This window comes from Grus americana, chromosome 12 (genome assembly GCF_028858705.1).
Source record: "Grus americana isolate bGruAme1 chromosome 12, bGruAme1.mat, whole genome shotgun sequence".
Taxonomy (NCBI): Eukaryota; Metazoa; Chordata; class Aves; order Gruiformes; family Gruidae; genus Grus; species Grus americana.
Window position 1 is genome coordinate 16,711,809 of NC_072863.1, and position 26,632 is coordinate 16,738,440.

The 26,632-nt window shown below is 41.1% G+C and overlaps 1 protein-coding gene across 13 annotated transcripts in view; it reads right to left on the minus strand.

Moving 5' to 3' along the window:
• Positions 1-856: 856 nt before the first annotated feature.
• The window catches only part of KIAA1210 (KIAA1210 ortholog), a 60,675-nt gene continuing 34,899 nt past the window's right edge, over positions 857-26,632 (minus strand). For 12 of the 13 annotated variants that reach the window (XM_054839424.1, XM_054839428.1, XM_054839435.1 and 9 more), the window contains 10 exons: positions 24,813-24,981; positions 20,046-20,175; positions 17,368-17,526; positions 16,286-16,351; positions 12,619-12,831; positions 11,424-11,526; positions 8,739-10,337; positions 7,351-7,502; positions 6,549-6,654; positions 857-3,037 (listed from right to left, as the gene is read on the minus strand). In XM_054839424.1, the coding sequence (XP_054695399.1) occupies positions 2,865-3,037; positions 6,549-6,654; positions 7,351-7,502; positions 8,739-10,337; positions 11,424-11,526; positions 12,619-12,831; positions 16,286-16,351; positions 17,368-17,526; positions 20,046-20,175; positions 24,813-24,981 (2,870 nt within the window). In that variant the 3' untranslated portion in view covers positions 857-2,864. The remainder of the gene's footprint in view (positions 3,038-6,548; positions 6,655-7,350; positions 7,503-8,738; positions 10,338-11,423; positions 11,527-12,618; positions 12,832-16,285; positions 16,352-17,367; positions 17,527-20,045; positions 20,176-24,812; positions 24,982-26,632) is intronic. The other variant, XM_054839423.1, reaches the window with a different exon arrangement.

The following is a 26,632-nucleotide window of genomic DNA, read 5'->3' on the forward strand; positions in this document are numbered from 1 at the left end:
GCGCTCCTCAGGGATGGCACTAGCACCCTCTGCTGTCACACAGCACCATCGAAGTCAGCTGAAACCCCAGTCGCTGTACTGCGCACAGGGAATTTCAGGGACAGCTTTCTACATCCTCCACTAAAGATCCTGAGCCATAAAACCTCACAGTGACTTTCTGCAATGAACTCTGCGCTTCAAGACAGCTTATTTTCAAAGACAATAACTGTGTCAAGAAATAATCACCCAAAGTGAGCTTATTATATTAGTTATTTGCACTGATTGAACACCTAAAAACTACACTAGGACAACAGGAAATCAAAGCCATGCTAATAGAGCTACCAACTTCTATAAATGTATCCAATAAGCCACTGATATTTCAATGCTTATCTTAAACCCCCATATGCTAAACTCTTGTGACTACATGAGACTCAGTTCTGATTTTTTTTCTCTACATGCTTTTCGTTCTCTTGGTTGCAGGGAGAAAGTTGAAAACATTAATTTCAGAAATCCGGAAGGCAAGTAAATTTAAAGGTAACATCACATGATTCTCATGTGGTTTTCTTCTTTTTTAAAGCAACCCCAAAATGTCTTATAGCAGCTTGCTAGCAATACCAGAACACATTCAAACAAGTTATTTACAAGGCTTCCTGTGACCACAAGTGCTAGCCTTCAAGCCAACCCTGTACTGAAGAAGCAATAATTCCAGAACAAAAGGAGTGGCATCAGCTCTCTGGTGATGTTTTAAACTAGATTTAGAAAATTAGTTAGATTTAGAAAAGTTCATTAGTCTGACCAGCTGTGTTGATCAGTCCTAGGCCACACAAAATCATCTCAAAACAAGATCTCTGCAGTATACCCATATATAGAGTCTATATTGACCAAAGACATCTTTTTATTTTTTCTTTAATGAATGAGAGCCATCTATCACACTTCTTTTCCCAGGAATTATATCATCATCGCTGGCAACAGCATTTAATCATAAACCAAATATGGGAATGGAATCAAAATGGGTTCCTTCAAGACAAGGATTACAAAAACATATATACATACCAAACATAACAGGCAGAAACAATATTAAGATCAAAAGCAAACACAGGGAAAGAGAGATTATAGTATCATTTGCAGTACTTTGGGTGAAGGATCACAATCCACACTACTAAAAAGAGAAGAGAGTTTGCTGAATATAGAAATGCACATATTTTACACAGGGTCAGTAAGCTTGTGATGGGATGGCAGCTGTACAAAACTTCAAGAATCAAAGCTGAGTATGTTCATTTACATTACACTCAAAAATTTCAGAGAAATACAAATGTTTCAGTTCTTTGTAAGAGAAGATATGCTTCCTAAAATAGAGAAACACAAGTAGTAAAATAGGCGTGGATTACCAAGTCAATGGGAAATTCTTACTCTTTCTGCTGTTAGTACAAAATAAACAGTATCTATAGCTTCAGTGAGCCTACTTGGGTGAGTGTGTTTTCACCTATATTAAAAAAAAATTAAAATCACAGTCTAGGTCCTAATTAATACTGTTTTCAAATTGCAAGAGCTACATATTAAATTCAGGCCAAGACTGGAAGATTAAAGTCTTGCTTAAGCTGATCTGAAACCAAAATTTTTGTTTTGCAGTTAATCCAATATTTTTCTTCAAAATACCTACCAACTTTCCAGCTAAAAACTCTCCATCAGCCCAGCCAGCCTTCAAATTTTGCACTGACTGTAAACAAAAACTACATAAATGCGCAATGCTGCAAAAACTGAAAAGGACCGGTGAGTGCCACTGCCACTTAAGCCACGAACATCATTTTACAAACCTTCTTTTTCAAATATCTGCTTCCTTCAAAGTCTGAAGCAAAACTTCTGTTAACCTAAGTGACTGCAATGCCAGGCCCTGAGAGAATAATCCTTTCCCAGCTGCACATTTTTAGACTGATGTTGAGTTACTGGTTAAAGACTGATGAGGCAAGGAGGAAAGCAGATCCCCCTTTTATCACTAATATTAAATACAACCAACTAAACACACATCCATGTGAACATGGAGAGCAGAGTGCACCTTCTAGGCAGCAAATAGTTCCCACCCCCAACACACTCTTTAAGAGACACAATTGACTGAGGAATCTCACAAAAAATAAATCAATATTTGCCATAATTAAAACTTTTTTTTTTTTTTTTGGTAGAATGCCCAAACTATCCCAGATTTCCAGAGGTGTAACCAAAAGCAGAGTACATGCTAGAGTGTGGTGGTTTTCTAGGGCATGGGAGAGAACAGGTGTGTAGCTCTGGGTCATTCCAGCAGGCATCAATGAGCAAAGCACAAGACCCATGGTGTTGCAACTTCACCCAAAAGCCAAAATTACTCCAATTTGCAATGCTGTTTAGATCCTATAGCTATCACAAAACAGATCCATTAACAATCAGAAGCAAAGTCAGACTGCCCATCCCAGAGCATTAGAGAAAGAAGTGTGGTGACATCAATGCCCATGAGTCATGATGTGTCAGTGCCCAGCATTGTATCTATTTTATAGACTACAGTAATTTCTTAGCCATTGCACAAAATATTGTATAGTCTGTGGAAACTTTAAAAACGTATTTTGCAAGGGAAATGTTTCAAAAGCCTGAAGCATGTCTTCTTTGAACATCACTGCCAGATGTGCAAGGATATAATGAATTGATCAAGTTTTCCTAGTATTTGGTAGTAGGAAATGCTCAGCTTCCTACTTCAAATTAAGCCCGTGATGGCATTTCTTCATTGTGTATTTACATACAACAGTCTGATCAAAAGTTTTAAGGCTCTTATTTCTCAAAAAAATGGTCACAGTAAAGAAGGGATTAAATGGAGTTAACGCAGCTATTGGCAATACAAAGAAGGATGCTCATGTCATTTGCTATTGTACAATCTGGGGCATTTCACTCCATGCTTTGGCTTTCTTCTTGGCCAGGGATAGCCATGGTGGTTCAGCAGGGCTGCATGGTGTCATTGGCAGGTTAGAGGAGTGTCTTCCTTCCTTTTCAACAGCAGGAATCACAGATGCTTCCTGAGCAATAGGTCCAACTTTACCTGCCAACAACAAGATATCCATCATTTGTCAGAAGGCTACAGAGTTAAAAACTCACTTTCTGCCAATAATACTTCCTTCTCTCTAAAGCAATTGTTTTACAGCCCAGAATGTTTGTGACTCAAAAATAAGTCAGAGGAATTGTTAAACTGGGCACCGCTAGCACTATCTGGTCCAGCTACAACAATGGCGAGAACTAGCTATTGCAACGGAAAAATTGATACTGAGCTGTTAGTGAATAATCTTCCCATAAAAGCATCTTCTCCTCAGTCCCAACAGCAAGTGTCTAAGCCCTGAAAAATGAAGAAGTTTTTCAAAATTCTTCAAGCACATGGAGACTATAGCCCCAGGTGTTTTTATAATTCAAGTTCTTGGCTAACTCATTTCTTAATGTTTTCTAACTCTGAATTTCCATGACAGTGCACAGCAAGGAGTTCCACAGGCTTATTCTGCTCTGTGAGTGCATGAAAATCTAGGAATAAGACTCCTGAGTATGCAGGAAAATGGAAACAAAATATCTGCAGGGCAAGGATCACCCCAGACTTGCTGCGGGATTAAAAGTAACCGGGATATGTTTTTCAACACTGAGAAGTCTTAAAGATTTTTTTTCAGTCTTCACTGCTGGCACAACAATTGCTCAGCAATATTATTAAATACTAGGTAGGGATCAAACCAGTGCTTTATGTTCTTGGACTTGTAAACCAAGAAGGTGGGATTCTGGTGGGGCTAGGTGTTCCTCTTCCTGCAGCCTAACACAAGCCTGTCATCCTCACAAAGGATGGAGGAACACAGATAACACTCCTTCTCTGGCTTTGAGTTACTACTTCGAAAAGTCTATCTCCATCCATCTTGTTTGAAAATTTTCAAGATTAATGTCTTCAGACATACGGCCTGGCATGGGGCTTCACAGAAAGCAGCTCTGAACAGATACAGCTCTCATTTCTCGAGACATGGGTCACAAGTCTTTGAACATTGTGCTCTCTCCATCCATTTCAACCCAGGCAGTACTTTATTTCTGTAAGTCAAACTGAGAAAATTCAAACTTTTTCCTCATACTTGATTAGTCTGTGTGTGGCATGTGGCAGGCACGATGAGGCTGCTGTGCTCCAGCACAAGAACAGAGGTCACATGGGGACTTAAGCAATGTTAAGTACAGGAAGCTTGATCTTGCTCGCACTGAAATCAATGGAAAATGTCTATCAGCTCCATCAGTCACTCCACTCAGGAGGTCTCTGGTCTTTTAAAAATCCTGGCTCATTGGTAGTTCTTGCAGGAGGCAAGCTATGCTTAGAAATACTGGAGGAAGTATAATATCAATTAAAAACAGGCTGCAGGTCTACATACACAGCAAATTTTTCAGAAGTATCTAAGGTGACGTAGGAATTTAAGGCTTTGGAACAAACCTCACCATGCTTAGGGTTAAGAGGGAAAGAGAAGAGGCAAGCTAAGTAGTCTTCCCTTGGTTATGACATGGGCTGCCACACAGCAGTAACAAAAAAGTCACACTCAGTAAAGTCAGGATCTGATTTCTCAGAATTCTGTTCCAAATTTAGCTGACCTTGAGCTGTCCTGGCTCTTGCTGTTGTGTGCAGGATGTATGCATTGCACAGAAAACCTCAACCATTCACGAAGAAAATTGCTAACAGTTAACATAAGCCAAAAAGCATGATTCAAATTAATAACTCCTCTGGATATTAAATCTACATCCTTTCCACCACCAGCACCTTCAACTAGACAAATTGCTGGCTGTGCTAATGGAAACCAAATAAGAGATTACATTTGGGATTCCCAATCTCCTACTTGTGTGCTGACAGTGATGAACATTTCCTAAACAATAGGGCATGGTTTTCTGAGCGGTAGAGGAGTAGTGTTTTCCTTAAACATCAGCACTGGTCAGAGCTCTTTGTGATACTCAAGGAGTGGAAGACTAGAATATGCCTATAAATGCATATGGGGGGGCAGGAAGCAGTCGGATGTCAGGAAACTAGGCCAATTCTTGGGAAGAGGTGATGCGGAAAAACTTGCAATTCTGCTGCAAGGACCGCAAGTGGTATAAATTCTAGTAAACGAGTAGCAGAGTAATTTGTGGAGTTCTGAATTTTGACTGAAGGCTGCTGGGCTTCCAAGGTTTAGATGATTCAACAGACAGAAATCCAGTCTGTCCATGCCAGCCTTTCCAAGGAAGACCTTCTAATCTGAGCAAAAATCTTGGCCTGTTTAAGTTTCATCTCTCACTTTGCACCTACAACCGTAAGATGAAGCTGGCCTGTAACACAATCCTTTCTAAAAACTATTGTATTTTGATCACACACACACAGTAAGGCTGGCAACTGGCATCAGAGCCTCTGTGTTGGTGCATATCCTCAGCTGGTCAGCTACCTGTAGTAAGGGAGAAAGCTTATTTTGTAGGACCTGTAGACTCAAAAAACAGGGAACAGATCTATAAACAGCTACTACAGGGAGCAGGCACAGAAATACCCCCTAATATCTCTAATACAACAATTCTGGATGCTGGTGGATTCTAAGGGGAAAGTGGCCAAATGCATGCACTCTCTCTAGACAGCATCCCTTACTGACCGTGTCAGCAACAGGAACCTGGAATGGAAAAGCCACTGCTCTGACACAGTGGGGCATTTCTTATCTTCTTAGGCAGTATCTGAAATCAATAGCTTTCAGCTAGCACAATATGCTTTCACAGCTGAAGAATTGGCTTATCTATATCTAGCTGGAGCATGTCTCTGAGGTTTGGCACCACACTGAGTAAGCAGGGAGGGAGAAGCTGCAGCCCAGCAGTAGCCTTGGAAGAGGTATGTGAGTCACGATGTCTGAGTCACATTCTTCCCCTGCATCTTATAGAGAATCACAGCTAACAGGGCAGGAGAGGGGGCATCGAGCCTCTATGTTCACCTGAGAGTGGAACTGACTCTACCTAAATTGTTCTTGAGACATGTTTATCTATTAAACACATCCAGCAATGGAAACTGTATGCTCTGTAAGCAACCTATGCTATTCCACACTTCACTCTTATTGTTAGAAAGTATTTCCTAAGCTAAACCTCTCCTGGTGCATTTTAAGCTCATACAGGGCATAAAGACTAGTCTTGTCCTCTGCAGCAAATTAAATTGTCTTCTCTAGACTAAACAACTCCACTCCCATCAGTATTTCCTGGCTGACTGGAGGTCCAGAAGACCTGACCTTTTTTGCTGCTCTCCTCTGGACACTCTCCAACTTCAACTGCTATTCTTTACTACTGACATTTGCTAGTAATAAATCACCATACTGTTTATATGCCATTTCATGAACTGGCAGTGGGGATAAAAGTTCCTCATTTCCTTTCTCTGATGAGTGAGTAAGCCAATATGTTGACTTATACACAAACTATAGTCTGAAAAGGCCTTATATAAAGTGTGCTGATTATCAAAAAGGTAGCTATCTCCTCCCATTACCTGCCACCCATACCACTTACTGGCATAAACTGTAGCTACTACGTAAAGATGTAAAGAAAGAGAATACCTGCTGCAGCAGACACACTGGTCTTTGTTTGCGTTTTCTTGTCCTGAGAGCTCAAGCTGGAAGGCAGATTCTTCTTTGGTATGTTCTCACTAGCACAGATCCCTTGCTACAAAAGGGGGAGAGAGGAAAAGAATGCAGCTAAGAAACCTGCTAGCTACTGGCACCCATGAAACTCGCCCTGGCAATATCTCTAAACCTGACTGTGGAAACACAGCACAAGCCAGACAACGATGGTTAGGGACATCCTGTGGGAGGGAGGGAGGGAGAAGGCAAGAAGGAAGACAGTTGCTACAAATACAAGGTTACTTCAATGCAGGCAAGTTATCCTCTCTCTCATACGGATGGGGAATTGAAGATCTTGTCCAAGCCGCACAAGAAACTTGTGCAAGAGTCAGTGGAAAAGCCAAACTTTCAGTACGCAGTCTCCAGTGCAGAGCAGTGAATGTGGTCTGCAGGTCACTAACAGCGAGGAAACTAGTGCAACTCAAAGCAGCTCTTGGGCCACATAAATACATTCTGAGCAACAGGCAAGCTCTGAAAAAGTTCGGGTTTGAGTAGTGCAAAGGAACGTGTAGGAGGATCCAGCTCTGAAACTAATCACTGTGACAGTATAGTCACACATGTGTTTGCTCACTTGCATCAGTTGTCTGTCCCAACACATTTTAGAGACCAGTACTGAAAGTCTCTCTTTGAGTAGTGCTCACAATGCACCTCCAATGAAGATGATATTCAACAGTTTGCAGAAGTACCCAGGCCATCTGGTGCAGGATTCACACCCATGCAATATTACTTGATACTCTACCTCCTCGTGATCCACTTTGGTCAAAGCTTTGTCTTCAGCTTTATGTCCTTTGGCAAGAGGGTGGTCCTGGAAACCCTTTTGTTTTAATTTTGCCATGGAGATCCAAGTTGGTTCAGAGGAAGCAGTTTCCAAATGTGGAGAGGGTACTTTTTCTACAAAAGAATCATAGAACCACAGACTGATTTGGGTTGGAAGGGACCTCAAAAGCCGTCTAGTTCCAACCCCCCCTGCCATGGGCAGGGACACGCTCCACTAGACCAGGTTGCCCAAAGCCCCATCCAACCTGGCCTTGAACACTTCCAGGGAGGGGGCATCCACAGTTTCTCTGGGCAATCTGTTCCAGTGCCTCACCACCCTCACAGGGAAGAAGTTTTTTCCTAATATCCAATCTAAATCTACCCTCTTTCAGTTTAAAACCATTACCCCTTGTCCTATCACTCTATGTCCTTGCAAACAGTCCCTCTCCAGCTTTCCTATAGGCCCCTTTAGGGAATGGAAGGCTGCTATAAGGTCTCCCTGGAGCCTTCTTTTCTCCAGGCTGAACAATCCCAACTCTCTCAGCCTCTCCTCATGGCCTCCTCTGGACTCGCTCCAACAGCTCCATATCTTTCTTGTACTGGGGACCCCAGAGCTGGACGCAGCAGAAGCATTTTTGAAGTAAAGAAGGGATTTAGGTCAAGTCAGTCTAAAGCTAGTGTGTTTTAAATCCTTCAGCATCTGTAATACCCTTTGAACACTCTGGACATAAGATTACCTTCCCTGACGATTTTGTCCTTGGCAATAACTGTTTTTCTGTTTATTCTGGAGTTTTTGACCTGACTCTCCTTCCGTTTAAGTCAATGGCAGAACTCCCACTGCAATCACTGTGAACCGGATTTTGCCTTTGAAACAACATCCTTACACTGCAGATTAAATGAGTATGATAACCATTGTTTTTTCATGGAGGTAGTAAAATACAGGCTGCCTTTTCACTTTTTAAATATTTTAAATTAAGTGATTGTAGGAAAAAAAAAAAAAATCACACCTAATGCAACTCCTAGTTAAGATTTGAGCTGCTGCAGTCTGGAAAATTACAAACCAGCAGCAAGTTATAAAAAACTGTGTTAAAACTTCAGTGATATGCACAAGTAGGTCGCACCAGAAATGTTTCAGAGGCCCTTAAGCTATTACTCTGTTGTTATTCTTGCTGAACACACCCCTCATTAAGATAAGCCAAGAATTCTCTTGACTAGCCAAATCAGCAAGCCAATTAAGCTATGGTACTGACGAATTCAAGGCTGAATTTGGTCCTTGTCAAGAGGATTTTTATCTTTTGTTTGCCACTCTGCCAAGGTTCTTACACAACGACTGTTTTCTACAATGTTTGGATTAAAATACAGCATAAATACCTGAAGGTTTATGACCATTTTGCTTCTTTGCCATTTCTTCTGATCTTGTCTTGGGAGGATTTTTGTCTTCTAGGAGATCTGGTTTTTTAACAAATGATTTTGCGTTGACAGGAAGTCCCGGAGGTGGTTTCCCAGTGCCCACCGATTTCTGATCCTCCTTGACTGAAGCAGAAGCAACAGTGGGAACAGCTGAGGGGATCAGCTTTGGAGTCTCAGCACGGCTTTCATTCTGGTATTTTAGTAAAGAAGATGTTCTCCTCAGTCTGACCCCAAATGGGTTTTCAACATTTTGTGCTTCATGGTCAGCCCACTCCATAGAAGAATTCAAATGCGAATCACTATCCTTACAATCTCGATCAAATCTATCTGAGTTGGTTTTTGCTGATTCCTGGATGACTGCATCAAAACGTGTGTGTTCTTTTGTCATTCCTTCAAACAACTCTGGTCTTATAGGGGATGTTGGGGAGCTTCTGGTATAGGAATCTTCCTTTGAATTTGACCCCCCTGAGAGAGATCTTTGCCATGCTGGTGCAATGGTAAATCTGACTGGTTTAGCAGAAGCAGTCTTCAGTGGACTTTTCACATTTTCATCTGAAGATCGACTGTCTTCCACTGTTTTTCTGTGAGAAGCTGTACTGCTTATCTGGTGCTCCGTACCGTCATCATCAGATGAGATATTACTCTTCAAGCCAGCCAAACTTGAAGAAGCAAGACATCCAATGGAAAGTTTTTCAGAAACGTATGACGCGTGGGCCTGTTGACTGCCTTGGTTACCCTTTAAAGCAGAAACTGTTTCTGCTTTAAAACATACTTCCAATTTACTGGGAGGTAGCATGCAACCTGCTTCTGAGACAGATGCAGCAGTGTCTATTTTTTTTTCTACATTGCCTTTGGATGACTGAAATTCCATTATTTCACAAGTTTCTTTGTCATTTCTTGTTACTGACCTGTTTTTAGGCTTCAAAATAGCCACTGTCTTGATGTCAGAAGAAGACTCTGAATTGGCTGCTGCAACCTGTGAGGTGCTTGGTGGAGTATCTGAGGCAGCATGGTTGGAATGATTCTCAGTAGTACCCAAGCAGGCTTCTACTTTGCCAACAAACAGTGGACCTCCCTTTTCCTGGTCTTGAATGTCTGGATCTACAGAATTTACTGAGGACCTTTGTGCAACATCTGCCAATATATCTATGCCCTCTGTTTCCACACCATTGCTAAACAAGTCAGCTGCTAGTATGTCTGGAAACACAGCAGTTTCTCCTTCAATTTGTTGCAATTTTGGAAGTGCAGATACTACAGTATTGGTATTTTGCTGATGTAATTTCAATTCATCAGACGTCTCATCTGAACAGTACGACACTTTTGCACTATGGTGTTCCTCAAGGTTCACTGCAGAAGGCTCAGATCTCAGAAGGGGTGCAGCTGCTTTATAGTGATGGTCCATGTCTGGAAGGCACACATCCTCTTGCGGCAAACCACAAGAGTCTTCTGCTGCAAGTGTGGAATCACAAGAGTCATGGGCAGCATCAGTGGGACTTTTTACACCTGGTGTCTCCTTAGAACCACCTCCCTTTGCACAATATTCCACCTGGGCTGATAATCCTATATTAAACAGAGAAGAGTGTGTAACTTAAAGATTACAATTCAAGCACCATCTGTATCAGTAATTCATTCCAGATATTGCAGTCATTTAGCATGAATTCCCCTTGTCTGGGCATCGTTGTCTGCTAAATAAGGGTATTAAAAGCATATTTAGAAATGGGCTGTCCAGTTGAGGAGACTCCAAGTTTTTAGTTTGAACATACTTAATCCCAGGAATGACTGAAAATTGTTGTCTGCTTAAGGTGTACTAAATCAATTGCTGTTTAGCTGTTTTCTGTGAATATCCCTAGTTGTAAGACTAGCCAGATTTCCCTAGGCATTTCTTCATGTGTATGCCTAGAAGGGCTGGCTAGAATGATCTGGAGGATTTTCTGTATTTAAGCAGAAGATCTCAGCATCAAGTAGCTCTGCCTCCTGCAGCTCCAGCAGGGTTGCTGAACATCTGGATAGCTTAGATGTGTCTGCACACACAGTAACTCTGATGTGTAACAGCATTAGCTTCTGGCTCTGACAACAAACTGCCAACGTTCCCACTACACTAGAGCATTACCATCAGTCAGTGCATTTGTAATGCAGTGCTAAAGAGTAAAGTCTTCAGTGCTGTTTTGGAGAAACTTCATTTATTTTTACAATTTACAATTACAATCATGTTACCACTGGCACTTACCTATTATTCAAATGATAAGGGGGGAGGTGGCAAAGGAAGACCTAGTAAACACCAGCCAATTAAATTCACCTTACACACATAACAGATATAAAGCTGAGGTTAAGGTTTTCCTGAGTTTGAAGAAACTTGGATCCCCAGTCAATAAGATCTAGCCAACTGTGTAGCACAGGTACTTCTGAAGATGGTACTTTCACCTCATGTATTTTTTAATGCTGCCCTCAAAGTTCACCATTTCAGCATCACTGTTTGAGAGAAGTACATGACTTTTTCCATCATAACACTTTAGCAGCCAGGATTGGTTTTATGATATAAACCCAAAAGATGGCTACTTTGAAAGGACTTACAATTCAAATAGGTCCTGCAAGCCTTATGTAGAAGAGTTCAAGCACCCAAAGAAGCAATACATAAGTCTTCGTTACCTTCCCAGTCACTTTTATGCTGGTCACTCTTAAGTGATTCTGTTGAATTTCCCTTCTTTTGTGGAGTTGCAGGAAGACATGATTCATTTTCCAGCTCTTCCACCTAATGAGGTGCGGTAAGATCTTTTAATTAAAGAATAATGTACAAAAAAATGCATTTTATAGACACACGTTTACAAATACTCAAAACATAGACACCCCCCCCATCCTGTAATTTACCAACACTGAGGGTAAGAAACTATTTCAGTTAAGAAACTAGAAATCATTCATGTTTAAAATGTCAAAGGCAGCCCGTTGACCTCTCTTGTATCTGAAACATTCTGCGATTGACGTATTCTGAATGAACAAGTATGTTTTTAAGACATCACTCAAGCTACATGGTGGCATAGAACAAACCAAGCCAGAGACATTAGCATCACTTCTGGTATCTCCGACTGACACTCCACAATTAGCTTTTCTCCTTCAGTACTGCAGTTGTACCAGCTGCAGCACAAAGAATATCCAGCAAAGATGCTGTAGGGCCCATGTTTCCAAGAAAACCTCATTCCGTATTACACTCATCCTGAATTTCTGCTCCCATCCTCTCTTTCTCAGGGCAGGGCACTTCTAACTCCAGGGCAGATTTTCATGCATGATTCTTTGATGGAGAAGGGAACACACAGTACAGAAGCATTACTCCTTATTACTGTTACACTCCAGCTCAACAACCTTTTCTATCTGGTGAACTTCATCTTCACACTGTGTTTCCTAGAAGCCAGGATGAGAATCATCTCATCCTAATTTATCTACAGGCAGAGCCACATTCCCTCCCAAAGTCCTTCAGTCCTTCCTTTGAAATATGAAGAATTAAGTTAAGGTTAATCTGAAATTGTTTGTAGAAATAGACTTAGGCTTCTTTAAAACTGAAAACTAGCTTTTCAAACAGCAGGGATGTTTTCACAAATTAAGTGTAACCCGTAACTTTTTTGGCTAAATAATGAAAAACCAAAGTTGCACTTCTCTTCAGCTGCCATGATACTGAAGTTTTCCAAGTCTTTTTTGGTTGGTGGAAAATAGGTGGTTTCCCTTCTTCCAATGGAAGAACAAAAAAAAGCAAAGGAATGTGGGTAGGAAAGAAAAAAAAATGAAAATATTTGAAATAATAATTAAAAATTCACATCCATTTCCTTCTGCACCATGATTCTTTTCCACTTACCTGGGGGGTTTGCTGATTCTTGTTGGTAAAGCCTTTCTGTTTCCGGGGGTTTATGGCAATCCTGTGCCTGGCTGCTGAGGTGTCCAGGCAGCCGAGGGGACTGGCAGGGATGGTGAAGTCAACAGGAAGGAAGCTGCTGCCTCGTGAGCCGGGGGCCCCCAGAGTGGCAGGGGATGAAGGACTGATGGGCCTGGAGGAAGCACCAGAAGGTATCTGTAAAACACAAACATGTCACTATACATTTTGCTTGGCTTCCCCACATCTCTGAAACAATTCCTTTGCTAGCTTGTCCCATTTCAGAAGTCTGAAATGGCTGTATTTTTGGACATAAATCCTCACTTTAAAATGCATGCCTAATGTCATCTCTGCATAGAGATTACTCAGTTCTGTGTATTCAGCTCTATGTTACACAAAAGTGAGAAATAGCTGTCTCTCCCTCTCCCACAGTAAAAGCCTCATCCTGTCCCCTTCCTAGTTCCTATCTGAAAAACCATTTGCAATATATGTATGCACCAGCAGGAGACACTGGTGCGGTTTTTATAGCTGCCTTTTCATGCCAATAATGTGACACATTGCAGGAATACGTTATTAAAAAGCCACAAAAGTAGCACGGGTGCTTGCTCCTCATTATCTCTGAGAAAGCTACCATAGCCACTTTGCTCTTTTAATATCCACTCTCCCAGGAAAATCAAATGCTTCTCTCTGACAAGCATCCTAGAACCACATTCCTGACAGTCATGTGGATCTCACCCTCACAGCAATGCTGCTCTGGGGAACTAAACAGCAGTAACCTTAGATAATGCTATTAAAAATTTAAAAAAAAAAAAAAAAAAAAGGGGGTTTACAGAAGTATTTGTAAAGAAACCCTTAAACGTGCAGTTTGACTGGTTTTGTTACTGTTTTGAAATGTAGACCAGACTTTCTGGAATATTTGCAAAATTTCACAGACATGCCAAACAAACTTCATTCAGTATAACATACCTATTTTGCCTTTGGCCATAAAGCTAGGTGAAACACAGTCATTTAGCTGTGCTTGGCATTCAGATTTTAGTTTTGTTTAAGCTTAGGATATAACAAAGCATTTAACACAGAGATGCTGATGAAGTTTTAAAGATAATGAAAACATCTTCCCATCTGCTCTGAAAAATTATCTAGGTACATTGCTATGTGTTCAAGGAAGCTAAAACTAATTTCCTTGTTCTCCATTGATTTTTTTTTAGTTCCTAGATCTGAAATAAACCACAACAGAATGTATTATGACAGATACAGACTCCTCTCATGAAAAATTTACACATTGTGAAAGAAAGAGGAACGCAGCTAGCAAATAAGCTAACTATTGTTATAAATCTACAAGATTAATGATTAACCTGTAAGGATCACTAGTACTTACAAAAATAGTAACATTGTTACTCATTTCTACATACAAGTTCTTCTGCCTTTCAATTATAAAATTACAGTTGTGCTTATTTAATATAAAACCACCTGAAGCTAGTATCTGAAGCCACTGCTGTACATAAATGGCAAATTCCCTGCTCCACTGAGAATTCAGGATTTTTTTTTTCCTGAGCGCTGATAGTTGGTATCTTCTTTCAAAGACAGAGGGATTTCCACATCAGTGTTTAACTGTAAGATAAATTTGGTGTTTATTGCTTATTGGGTAGCTGCAGGAGCCTGCCCAAGGAGAATGCTGCAGGTAGGAGACCCATTCCTAAAGAGCATTTGTGCCAAAACGCTGTCCTTGGCCCCACAAGCTGAGACCCTGTTTTGCTTTTAATCAGTCCGTGTCGAAGATGCCAACAAGGAAGTTAGATTTCCATAAAGACTATCTGGCAAAGGCAGGGTAATGCTGGTTAATGTCTCTGTGAAGTCACTTGCTGCTCACTTTGAGTGATAGCCTCACATTTAGCTCTAGATTAGTCAGAAAGTGGGTATTTATAACTGTGGAAGGCACTGAGAAGTTACATGGGTGACACATCAGGGTTTCACACAGAGGTGACAGCAGCATGAAGCTCTTGGAAATCCCAGTGAAGTAGTACAGGTCAAAGAAATGAAGTAACTATCATCCACAGCAAGATCAATACAATAGCAAAATATAAACCACTACACTGTGTGTAACTTCAGATTGCTTAGGCTCAAATCCTCTTTTTCCTTTACTAAATATACAACACTTAAATGGAATAACTGATGTAGATTTCTGGGTGCTTTTCACAATTGTCCTCATCTTTGGGATGAGGTTATTCAGTTTAACAACTTGTATTCTGCTAGCTCAAATCTTGGTATTACATAAATAGTTTCCAAAGCTACTAAAAAAAATTACGATTATTTAGGAATATGGTTTTTAGATAAATATATTGGCCAAACTGCTGACTAAGAAAAATATTTGGGTAAAGGAACATGCATGGTACTGTAGAGAAGCTAGCTAGATTCCCAGTGAGTTGGGGTGAAAAGGAAGAGCCTTTAAGTGGGGAATCCTGTGCAATATAGAAGAGACAAAAAAAATTTCTCCTGTCCCTGTCTGTCTTTCTTACAGGAGATGAGGTTGTAAGACTGAAAGAGTGGGGTTGGCATTAACTGTTTGACCCTCAAGATGCTGCCCTGGCTGCTTAAGGCCCTCTTCATCAGGAAGGAATCTTCTAGGTACCCTGCTACCTCCCCTTTACTTGCAGGCTATTCTCAGTTTCACAAAAGGTTAAAATTGTGCTCTCTCTGGTGAGCTTCTCAAACAGGGATTCTGTATGGAGGACTGCAAAGTGTGGGCCAAAAAGGCCTGTAGCTGTTCTGGACCCATAAATATTCCCCTTCTCAGCTAAATGACAGATTACTTTGCTTATACAATTGCAAGGGCTATCCCATGAACCAAATCAGCTCTGTTGGAGTAGTGGCTGCCTTTGGCACTGGTATTTGAAGACCCTGTTGGCATAACTGTGGTCTGACTGGTCTTTCAGACATTATATTAACACTGGAGAAAGGCAATATAAGCCAACCTTGCAGGCCTGTCTTGAAAGCATGAGATGGGCAGGAACTCAACTCAGCTTCAAGCAGCAGGGACAGTCAAGGTGAAGGTCTCCTAGGCTCCTCTCCAAAAATAGGACTTCTGTAAATTTTTCCAAGCTGGTCAAGGAATAGACTGTGTTGGTCTGACAACAGAACTTGCTGCTTCTGATGGTGACTTATCATCTGAAGAAAACTGCAAATTAACACAGACTTTTTCCTGTGGAATACCTGGCATCAGAAAGGGCTGATCCTGCAATTATTTCCCATGATGAGAGAGATGTAGGGCATTGCTTACAAGCCACTGCTGACAGGCAGGTGTCATTAAGCTATTACTGCTCTTGGGTATTGGGGCCCTGGGACATGGAAGGGCTTTACCTTGTCCAATTTTCTGTTGTGTCACTTTACAGATTCATAGTGTCACAGAGCTGACTACGCTGTTCACACAAACCACTTACCAGTAGATTTCTGCCTCCCTTTATTTGGTATTCAAAACTCTGTGAGAGGTACGTTTTCAGTATCATTTGTTTCACTCTGGACCGTTCATGAATTGTTTGCTAGGATACATTGTACCCAGAATACATTTAAAAAAAAAAAGAAGATTATTGTACCGGCTCCATACCAACACCACACGCTGTCTCAGGAAAATTTATGAGCAGGAAAAGTAGCTATTTACCTGTTCATCTTCACTGTCTGTCCCGCCTAAACTCAAAGAGCTATGACGCTGAACAGGGTTGGAGGACTGTGGGATAAAATAAGGAAGAGGGTAAGTCAAGGGAAGTATCACATTGAATTATCTGGGACTGGATATCCAGTGCTAATTATGAGAAAACACAAGAGGAAAGATAAAGGAAGGGTCACTGACTCCTTGCCTCACAGAGTAGGTTTCATTTCTTCATTGGGGATCAAATATAAAGTAGAGGAGCTTTATCCCGCTATGAGATATGCCATGATGGTTGACCACGAGGCAATACATTTTATAAAGTTATTTTGGCTTATTGTTTTAAGATCTTCAAATTTACAAATGCTCACTCCAGTCCAAAATCATGCATGTGCTGTGAAAAGGCAATTCCTAAGAAAGACGATAACCCAAACCTCCTCTGAGTCCTATCAGAACCTGTTCTCCTTAGACTCAGGATTGTCACTTTCCTGTTGATTCAACTAATATTGCCCTGGTTTGGAGCTATTTCATTCAAAAAACAGTAATTGTTTAAGATTCTCTTGCAGTCCTCATTATTTTTGGTTTCCTCACTAGCTTTAAAACACCCAAAACCTCTTCCCCTTTCCCAGGTGCAGGAAGCTGCCAATCTCTCCAGTTGTTCGAAGCTGGAAGAGTGGGAAGTTTGTTTGTGCAGTGAGAGTACCTTAGCTTGTTCTCGGACTGAAGTGGAACAGTCACAGTAACACAACACTCACCTGTGAATAACTGATTTTTTTATACTTTCTGCCATATGGTCCTCACCAAAGGCACTGAGACTTGTCATATCAACTGAATTTCTCTCCTCTTTCCCTAATGATACAGGTCACAACTGCCCCAGCACTGGTGTACATAAAAGCATAGAAAATTGTATTCAGAAGGGGTATTTGTAAGGCCACTTCCTAGGTATCCCTCACAGTGACACATCCACAATCCACCTAGGTAACTTGTTCTAGATCTGACTGATCTGTACCATCAGACTTTATCACAAGTAAGCAAAAAGGTCTTCCTCTTCTCCAAACAGATTTTATCTTTTCACTAAAGTGACATAATGATTATACCTTGCTTGGTGAATCTGTCAGAACTTCATGAAGGGTTGAAATTTCAGGAGGGCTTCTAGGTAAACCATCATCTTCAGAAACGGCACCTGCATCTTCCAGTTTCTTTCCAGTTATAACAAGAGGAGGCGACCCTAATCTGATGTCCTGTTGCAACTGAAGCTGTGGTTGAAAAGAAATTTAGAATATAGACTTTCAATGGCATTATTTATAGGGGACATTTGGGACACTTCTACCCCGGTTGCTCCCATTAGGCATGCAGAATCTCTTAGTTAAAAGAAATAATTGAAGAAACAGACCATTTACAGAAAATAGCCATTAATAAAATTTTAATTAGTTACATTCATCAAGGACCCATCATTAGAACTGGCATTGGTACAAAATTAAAATCAAAATAAGGTATATTCAGTAAGTTACCAAAGAGAGAAATTTCACCATTCCAGAAAATTTACAGCAGTTTAACTCAGTTTAAATTTACAACTTCAAAAATTCTAGATTTAAGTAGTATTTAAATAATTACATGTATCTGGATATCCCAAATAGTCACACAAAGTATTGTCAGTCAGCAGTTCCCAACCCCAGGTTTATGTGGTCAGCTTTCCTTCACAAAGCCCTTCCAAATATTGAGAACCTGTCACCACTCTCTCCCACACAAGCAGCCAAGTCCCACTTTTTACATGAAGACAATTTAATTCCATTTCTGGTCCACCCCAATGAATTGCTTGTTAATTTTCTTCAGCATCACATCCTGGTCCTGTCTACAGCAAGAATGATAACAGCAGCCAGGAACAACATTGTAAAGGAGTACGGGGATTCTTTTCCAAGATTACACAAAAGAATGCTCTGGCAGGCCCTGACCCTAGAAAAATAAAACAAAGTCTGCAACCTCACAAGCAGCCAGATGTTCCCTCAAACTAAAAAAGTTCAGATCTCAGGAAACACCATTACTAAAATTCTTGGCTTAAGTCTGTTGGCTATGTCAAAGCTGGAACAGAAACAAGGTCTGAACAGAAACTTTGTCCTTCAACTAAAAACGCCTCAACTGAATATTCCCAAGATAAATATGCAGACCTGTTTTTTTTCTGTTCCTTTGCTTATTGAATCAGATTGGGAAATTCTAGGTCTAATTCTGTGTTCTTCTGCAAGCTACGCATTCATTTATATCTCTGCAAAATAGATCTAAGTAGCTGCCATGCTTATTCAGCAAGATTCATTTGCAATGTAATTCCTATAGATCTAACAGCCACACAGGGTAGCACAATGTCACCCTTTAACCCACCAGTCCCCCAGTTCAAACAGCTTTCTTGCCCTCTTACCCACAACAATCAAAGAAGTATCACCAATGCAATCTGCAAAAGCAGGACTGATGACAAACTGCACAGACTGCCAATACATGGACAAAACAAGACATACAACATACCTGTGCACTTCATGGGAAGGAAAATACAGAAAGTCAATTTTGCTTTTCCATCTTTTCACAACTTCCCATCTCTGATTTATTAAATTTATTACATGCAGACAGCAAAGTGTCATGGGGGAAACACTGAATTTACAGTCTGTCTTCTACTGGTAGAAGTTAATTTAGATTGCTTAGAAAATAACAGCTTTTTTTAGTGCTTGGCTTTTATTCTGACAAGAATCAAGCTCACAGAAAAAGGTTGTCTTTTATGGCTATAAAAATAGTGCTGGCAGTATTATGTTACCATGCAGGATGGATGAAGAGAGGGTACAGTGGACTGGAGATAGCATGAAAAGAGCTCCCCCCCGCAAAATTCTGTCATATATAAACATGATTTCTCCTGTTACTCCTATTGTTATACAAAAAATACCCTGAATTGAAGCTTAGTCTCTTCTGCAGTCTTATGGAGGAAGAAGTCCCTCTGTGCATCTTTTATTACTTAACATGTGATGCAATTGTGTTTTGCAACATGAAGCTCACACTGAGCAAAGGAAGAATTTCAATGGCCTTTGGCTGCCTTATCAACGGTTTGTTTTCCATCTCTGGAAAAACCTTAAACTTTTATCTCAGTGCTCTGAGCTGGGCAGTTATTTAAATGCAATTAATATAACCAACAGTTGATAAGGGAGCTGTCAAGGAGGGTTCAGTATGTGCCTTGGAAGAAGGAAATGACCCAGCAGAATACAGTATCCTTTGCTGGCAGAGGTCAGAAGAATAATGATATAAATAAAGCTGTCACTAAGAGTGCCCTGACATATCCATCATCCCACACACTTATGCAGCTGCTGGTGCTAGCACATACAGTGAAAACGTCATAGCCAGAATTGCCAAAAAGAATAACATAAGTAATATATAAAGAAAAACAGTGTAAGGGACATGCTACAGTATAAATATATGGCCTTAACCCAAAAGCAGTAGCTATGAAGTAAAGAATGGAAATCCCATTGGAAGAGGACATGCTCATTAAGGAAAGTTTCCAAGAGTCCATGAACTGGATTCATGTCACTCACACACTATGAGACCTGGGCAAGGCTGAAAGCACCAGGACTGTTCAAAGTATGCAGCTTCCAAGAAGCAGAATAGATCCAAAAGTAGTAAATCTGGCTTTGGACACTTTAGTCAACAAAGTCTTAAGGCACACAGCAGAGGAATTGAGCAACAGAGTTTCCTAGGAGACAGCTAATACAAAGCAGCATCATGAGTGAGGAGAAGATGTTCTCACCTGCAAAGTTTTCACTCTTCCAGGTATGTTTTCCTGGGATGACATGTCACCTGCCACACTTCCTGGTGCAGACTCAAAAATGAAGACGCTGTCATGGGACAAGGCTTTGTTTCCCATGCTTCCTTTGGGCCTGGGAAGGAAGGAAGAGTGGTCAGTGCACTGGGTACAGCCCTTCAATACTTCCCTGCACTATTTCACCAGGGCAGAGGGATCATAAGGAGGCCAGGGTGGAATGCATCTCGCTAAACTTCAGTTTTCTGCATGTTAGCTGTCTAAGGTAGTCACTGCTAGCTTCTTTTGTACTCAGAAGGGAGGAAGAAACACTTTTTAGGATGCTGATCTAATGCAAGTGTCTCTTTTCAGATGTACTCAGTATCTATATTGAACACACAGGCCAGTCTGTGTGGACTAGAGGGACTCCAGGGTGATTAGGTCAGATGCTGAGATTTAGTTGAATGTATGCCACCCTGAGAGATGTCTACAGCGCAGAGGAGGGTGACAGGAGTCCCCTGCCCTCCTTTGGTGGGAATGTGCCAAGCATGACACACTCAGGATAAAACCTTTGCAGCCTGGTGTGTGTCATACCTGCCAAAGATTGTGGATTATTTTTCCCTTTCTTGCAAATGCAGGCAGAAAATATAATTCCACTACATTAACAAACTTGATTCAAATCCTCTCAGGTCCAGCAATAAAAACAGTTCTGTTCACCTGTATCATGAACATCACCAGATCCCAAGCATATTAAAAAATGTAGGTGGGACAAGTGTCCATGGCCACAGTTACATACCTATCCATGGCCAAGTTAAAGTACCCAGGTAAGATATTCCTGCTCTGCTTCTGTGCTCACCGGGTGTTCAGCCCAGTGCAACACTGATGAGCTCCCACAACAGCTGTTAACTAAGGTGTAATCAACTGAGATGGATTGGGGTTGGGCTATTAGGTTGTGCAGGGTAAATTTTGCACGACAAGGAAGGCTCCAAATCTTTTATTCACCAAGTTCCACCAGCATAGGCAGGCACTGTCTGTACACTACTTTGTCCAAAAGACCACGAGGATGGCCTCTACCAGGATTTCATTCTAGAATTTAACTGGAAGACAACAGAGAATGCTCTTATATTGTTGGCTGCCACAAGTTACAAGGATTCTTTGGCTCAGCTGCCATGCAGGCAATTCTCATTGCCTCTGAAAGTTTGACTCTGGGTAAAAGGGGATCATTAGGAACAGAGCTCTGACAAGGAAAATCCAGTAAGTCTAACACTTCTGCAATGAAATCAAATAGAAGATGTATTTGCCTCTTAGGCTATTTGCCTAACCTCAGATTCTGTCTTTATTTAGAAGAAAGCCCTGAAAGACTGCAAATGTTCATCAAGTACACCATGTAAAACAACCCAAACAAATTACTCTTTTTTTTTTTTTCTCCTGCATCTCCCTTCTTTACATCTCCAGAGACAGCATCTCCTTTGTCTGCTTGACTAACCCTCCTGTTGCCCCAAAGGTGTAGTCAATCAGTATACAGTTATGCAGAGTCTCACAGTAAAAATATTTTTGCTCTATGTTTATGTTGTGTCAAAGACATTCTGAGCTCTTTCTCTCGCAGCACGGGTCAGAGTTCATGCTTCCTCCCATTATATTTAATAGTTAATGTCTGTGTTAGTTTATAGGACAGCAGGTCTACACACAAGTAAGGCACTTGCCTTATTTCATCATTAGAGTGAATGAAGCCATCCCATCTTTTTGTGTGTCCTTTTCAGCATGAAAGACACTCTATATGGGCAAGCCATAATTTTACTGCATTCAGAAAGACAGCGTCATGCAACTTTTATTTACTGTAATGTATATTCATTACTGGCATATTTTATTTACTGCAAAGAATGCATGTGCATTAGGATTTATTAACCTTTTTAACCGGGGATCTCCTCACTTCCTTTACTTGGAATTCTTTAGCAATAAGAGCTGAGGTTTCCTTGTGCTTGAGACTGCCAGTACAATATCTGTTTGTTTCTTTCTCTGCACATGTATCATATGTGTGTGCAAGAGAATGACTGTATTTTCTTCTGGCAGTCACAAAAAGAGCATTGGATCAAATATAGAATTAACTGCAGCTTTAGTACAGATGAGTCTCTTATGTGCAAATACACATTCATGTATAATTCCAGGCAGTGTATTTATATTTGCACTGAAGCTAAAGATGCACTGTTAGCTAAACCCCCAGATGTTTTAGCCACCGTATCTCCATGCTGATTTCCCCATACAAATGCTCAATTCATTCATGTGTAGCAACACTAGAGCTGCCATGACTGAGGAAACGATGGGACTCTACAGCCAGCAATAAAGCCACTCCTAAACTCATCATGGCCTGTGCTATCTTCCACTTCTTATTGCTGCAACTCCGCTCCTTTTGTCAGTCTTTGAGGTAGGGGGGAAGAAAAGTGACACAAATCCTTCAGGCAGCCACCCTCTGAAAAACAACTGCAGCCTGCCAAAGGAGTGAGTGTTCATTACAAAGACCAGGACAATTTTACATATTGTCCCAGCAGTTTTTCCTGCTCAAAGCTTTTTAACTGGAATAAGACTATTTGGGACCCGATTTTCCTCTGTGTAAGGTCTTTTATCTGTTTGATGATAATGGACAGGAAGTCGTCCATGGCACATGCTTTAACTTTGCCATAAAGATTTTTCCATTTCCATTTAAAACTCATGCCTCTGGAAGATAAAGAGGCAGTGGCACATAATGCTCCCTTCCCCTGCATAGATGCCCAATTTCATCAGTTTCCTGCAGCCCCTTGACATCTGGGCACATCCCTTTGGCTGTTACAAGAAGCATTTGGCACATCTGGGGGTTTGGTGTCCGGTTAGTATTCAGAAAAATTAATTTTTAAAAAGATTACATGGTTTAAAAAAAAAAAAAAGAAAGAAAAAAGAAAACCAGTGCTTCTGCCTCAAGAACAAACAAACAGCAGCATTGTTCTAGGATTGGTTTTGATATTCTGCATGCCAGAAATTGCAAAGCTCAGGGCCCTGCTATAAGCTCTTCACAAGTTGTATTTCCACTGGCTTTCAGGATCACGTTTTCCAAAGGATTATGTTGTTCAGTCTCTCTAGGTACTTACAAAGTGTGCTTATGTCATGCAGGGTCTGGACATGATAGGGTTTTCAAGTAGCACAAACATATCTTCTAATTTATTTGGATAGTCTACCTAATCCTATCTCTAAGGGAAAAAAAACAGAAGGGTTTTACTCACTTCCTGATCTCTGATCTTACAAAACAGTTCATAATCACTGGAGGATAGCGCTGAGGTAAACAGCAATTGGACTTGAAGTACTTGGTTAAGGGCAAGAGAAAGAGTTCACACCCACACTGCCTCTGGAGCAGACAGCTGATTTTAAGCCAGATCCCTCCTATGAGCTGATGGGGTAAGCTCAGCTGTTCCTAAGCTTTTTGGACTGGGTTAGCTGAGTCACTCTAATTCCCCCTACCCCAGGGGACTGGTTGTGTGGTCACTTACTCTGTTGCTGTTATGCTAACAAACAAAATAAAGAGATTGTTGTTTCATTCCCAGATCATTTCCATGATGCAGTTGCATAAACACAACAGAGAGAGTGGGCAAAGGTGGGGCAAGGAGGAATAAACACCCATGAGAAAGTAACATCTATAAGCTGTTCCACCAGAAGGAGCATAGTGTTCAGCTCCACCAAATGCCCGATTTGATGACAAAAAGCATTTGGCAGCAATGCTGATTTCAGCATGCCCCACTCTAGTCACCTATTCGTGCCCTCTGCCAGCATCACACCTCTCCAATGTCCCCTTCAACAAAACACTGCAAACCACAGGATGTCACCGGTGTTTTGCCACACTTTGTTAGCCTGCAGCTCCACAACCTGAGGCCTAGGGTAATCCAAAGAGAGGCCTGGCTGAGCAGCTGACAGGGGAGTACGGGGAGGGCGGAAAACAGCTAGATTATAGGTTGCCAGATACCGATCATGATACCCCTGGCGAGAGACTTAGCCATGTTCAGAGGGTTATCCCACCCCAGATTCAGAGACATGTGATGGAAACGTCACGTAGCTTGATGGTCTAAGGTTATCAGTGAAGCAGTGTTAGCAATGCAAGCTAATAGCTTGTATTCACTAACTGAAAAAAGGACAAGTTTTTGAACTAACATTATTCAGGGATCTGAGAATTGCTCTGGACACACCTTAGGGACTTGCAAACCTCACTCACATGCACAGCCCTTCAGGGGTAGCTGACACAAAACTAGAGGCTTTCAGCTATTTATACCTAAATGGCTATGTAAGAAAATTAAAGCAGCCATCTCATACTGATAATACACCACAAATACTTCTTTTCCTTTACCCCAGCCATGATGGAGGGTACCATTTATGCCAAAAAACAGCAACCCAACTTCACACGTATTCTCTGTACTAGCACTACTCAATCATCGTCCTCTTGTAAAGCTGCTGCTGATCAGACCTTCCAGGACAGATTTCAAACACTAAAACCAATGAAAACAATCTGGACTATCTGCAGTTTTAGACTAAGAGGTTGGATCACTCCTGCCCCTGGCTGCCCTCCCCCTCCTCTCCAGGCTGGCTTTTGAAGCACTAGCAAAAAAAAAGAGGAAATTCCTGAAATTCCTTCATCAGCATTAGGGCTTGTTTTGCACAAACTTGGACAGAGGTTGCTCCTAAGGGGCCAACTCATGCTTTCATCCTCCTGCTGTGAGAGGTCCACTTTTATTTATTTATTTTCCTTCCCCGCCAGCTTACCCAACCTCCTTTGGTGAATGAAGTGCAGTAGTGTCGAGCACATTGATGTTGACATCGTTGCTGGACTGGCTAGGTTTTAAATTACTCTCCCCCCTGGGAGGCGGAGGCTCTTTCCTTTTCTTCTTGGCAAAGAAGTTCTTGAAAGTCTGAAATTTGGATTTTTTCTTTCCTGCAACATGAGAAAAATGAAAATTTATGGAAGTTGGAGGTGTTGCTTAGCTTGGAAAATACTATCTCTTAAATTCTGGAGGAAGCCTCAAAGCTAGAGCAGCCCATTCAGTTTTAGTCAGCTCCTTCGTAAATAATTCAGTGCTGGAGTCCGGTGAAAGGTGAAGCTGTAGTTCTTACATTTTGCTGCATATAAAGCAACACTGGCATTAAGCTGACAATAGTGGTGCCTACTTAGGTTTCAGTTTATGAAAAATACACTTTATATAGAGAATGTATCTACCTACAACTGAACAGTGATCATGCCAACCATACTCGATATATTTTCAATTAAAAAATTGATGTCAATGTCTAATTCTTATTGGTCTTTACTTAGCTCAGTTTAGTTCTGCTTTCTCTTTACTCAGTGCTGTAATGAGACAACACTTGAAAGATAGTCAACATAGCAAAAAGATTGAAACTGGCAAAAGAATTTATAAAATCTAAAACCAGAATATCTATTTCCACATTAAGCCAACTGCCCCAAAACAAAAGCAACAATTCCTCCAAGGACAATGGAGCAAACTTAAGACACTACCCTGCAGGACATGAAACCCCCAAACATAGCGTCTCTAAGAACACAATTAGAAAACTGTTAATCTGATTTCAGATTTCCCATTGTCCAAATGAAAAGAAATACAAAAAGAACAAAATAAACCATATGAAACATCAGTGGCTTCTTTCAATTTTAATAACCTAAGATACTTTAACATTTTTATTTATATTTTCTTTCAGCACACAAGTGCAGCATTTTGTCACTGACCTTTACATTGAGGGGTCAGTTTGAAGTGGTTTGGGCCAAACTATTTTACTAAGACCCCTGTGATTGACTTAAATACATACGCAGAGCAATAACATCACTGCATATCTGAGCCAAATTCATTGTTCAATTAATACTTTACAGCAGTTGGCATAATAAATGCCCACAGCTGGAGGATTCCTTCATAAGCAAAGCATTATTTCAACACAATTATTGTCTTCTCCCAGCAATGATTTAGTTGGCGATGCTCTGTCTCAACGTGTGCCCTGTACGTGTGGGGTTCTCTGCCAACGGGCCTTATCTGGGCTGAAACTGTGCCATCACGCAGCTGCATCAGACAGTAGCCACTTTGAGAAATAAACAATGATACTGAGATCTACTCACCCTGTCTCCTCCCTGCTCTCAATACCAGTGCCAGCACCATGCGTCAGGACATACAAGGATGCTGCTACACTGTCCAGCATGGACTGATGAAATGGCTACCTCTCTGCTGAGCAGCAGCAGCCAGGGAAGACCTGCATGTTGCTTTTCAAGTGACTCGGGATGTCACTGAAACCAAATTATCTTTCAAACCATGTAGAGTAAAACTATCAATGGAGTCCCATTCATCTGAATAATAATGGGATGTGGAGCTCCTATAGAGGGTTTATCAGTAAAGACCTTTTCATCTTCCACTGCTGCTTATCAGGCAGTAAGTGAATGAGATAGGCACAGAAAACATACGTCATATTGCCTGCCCCACACCACAGAGCTGACCCCAAGGCTTTTGGATTTGTTAAGACTGTCATGGGGCTCAATGAGTTTCATGCTGCGCCTGTAGCAAGAACTGGTAAGAGAAGACAGGTCACACAGC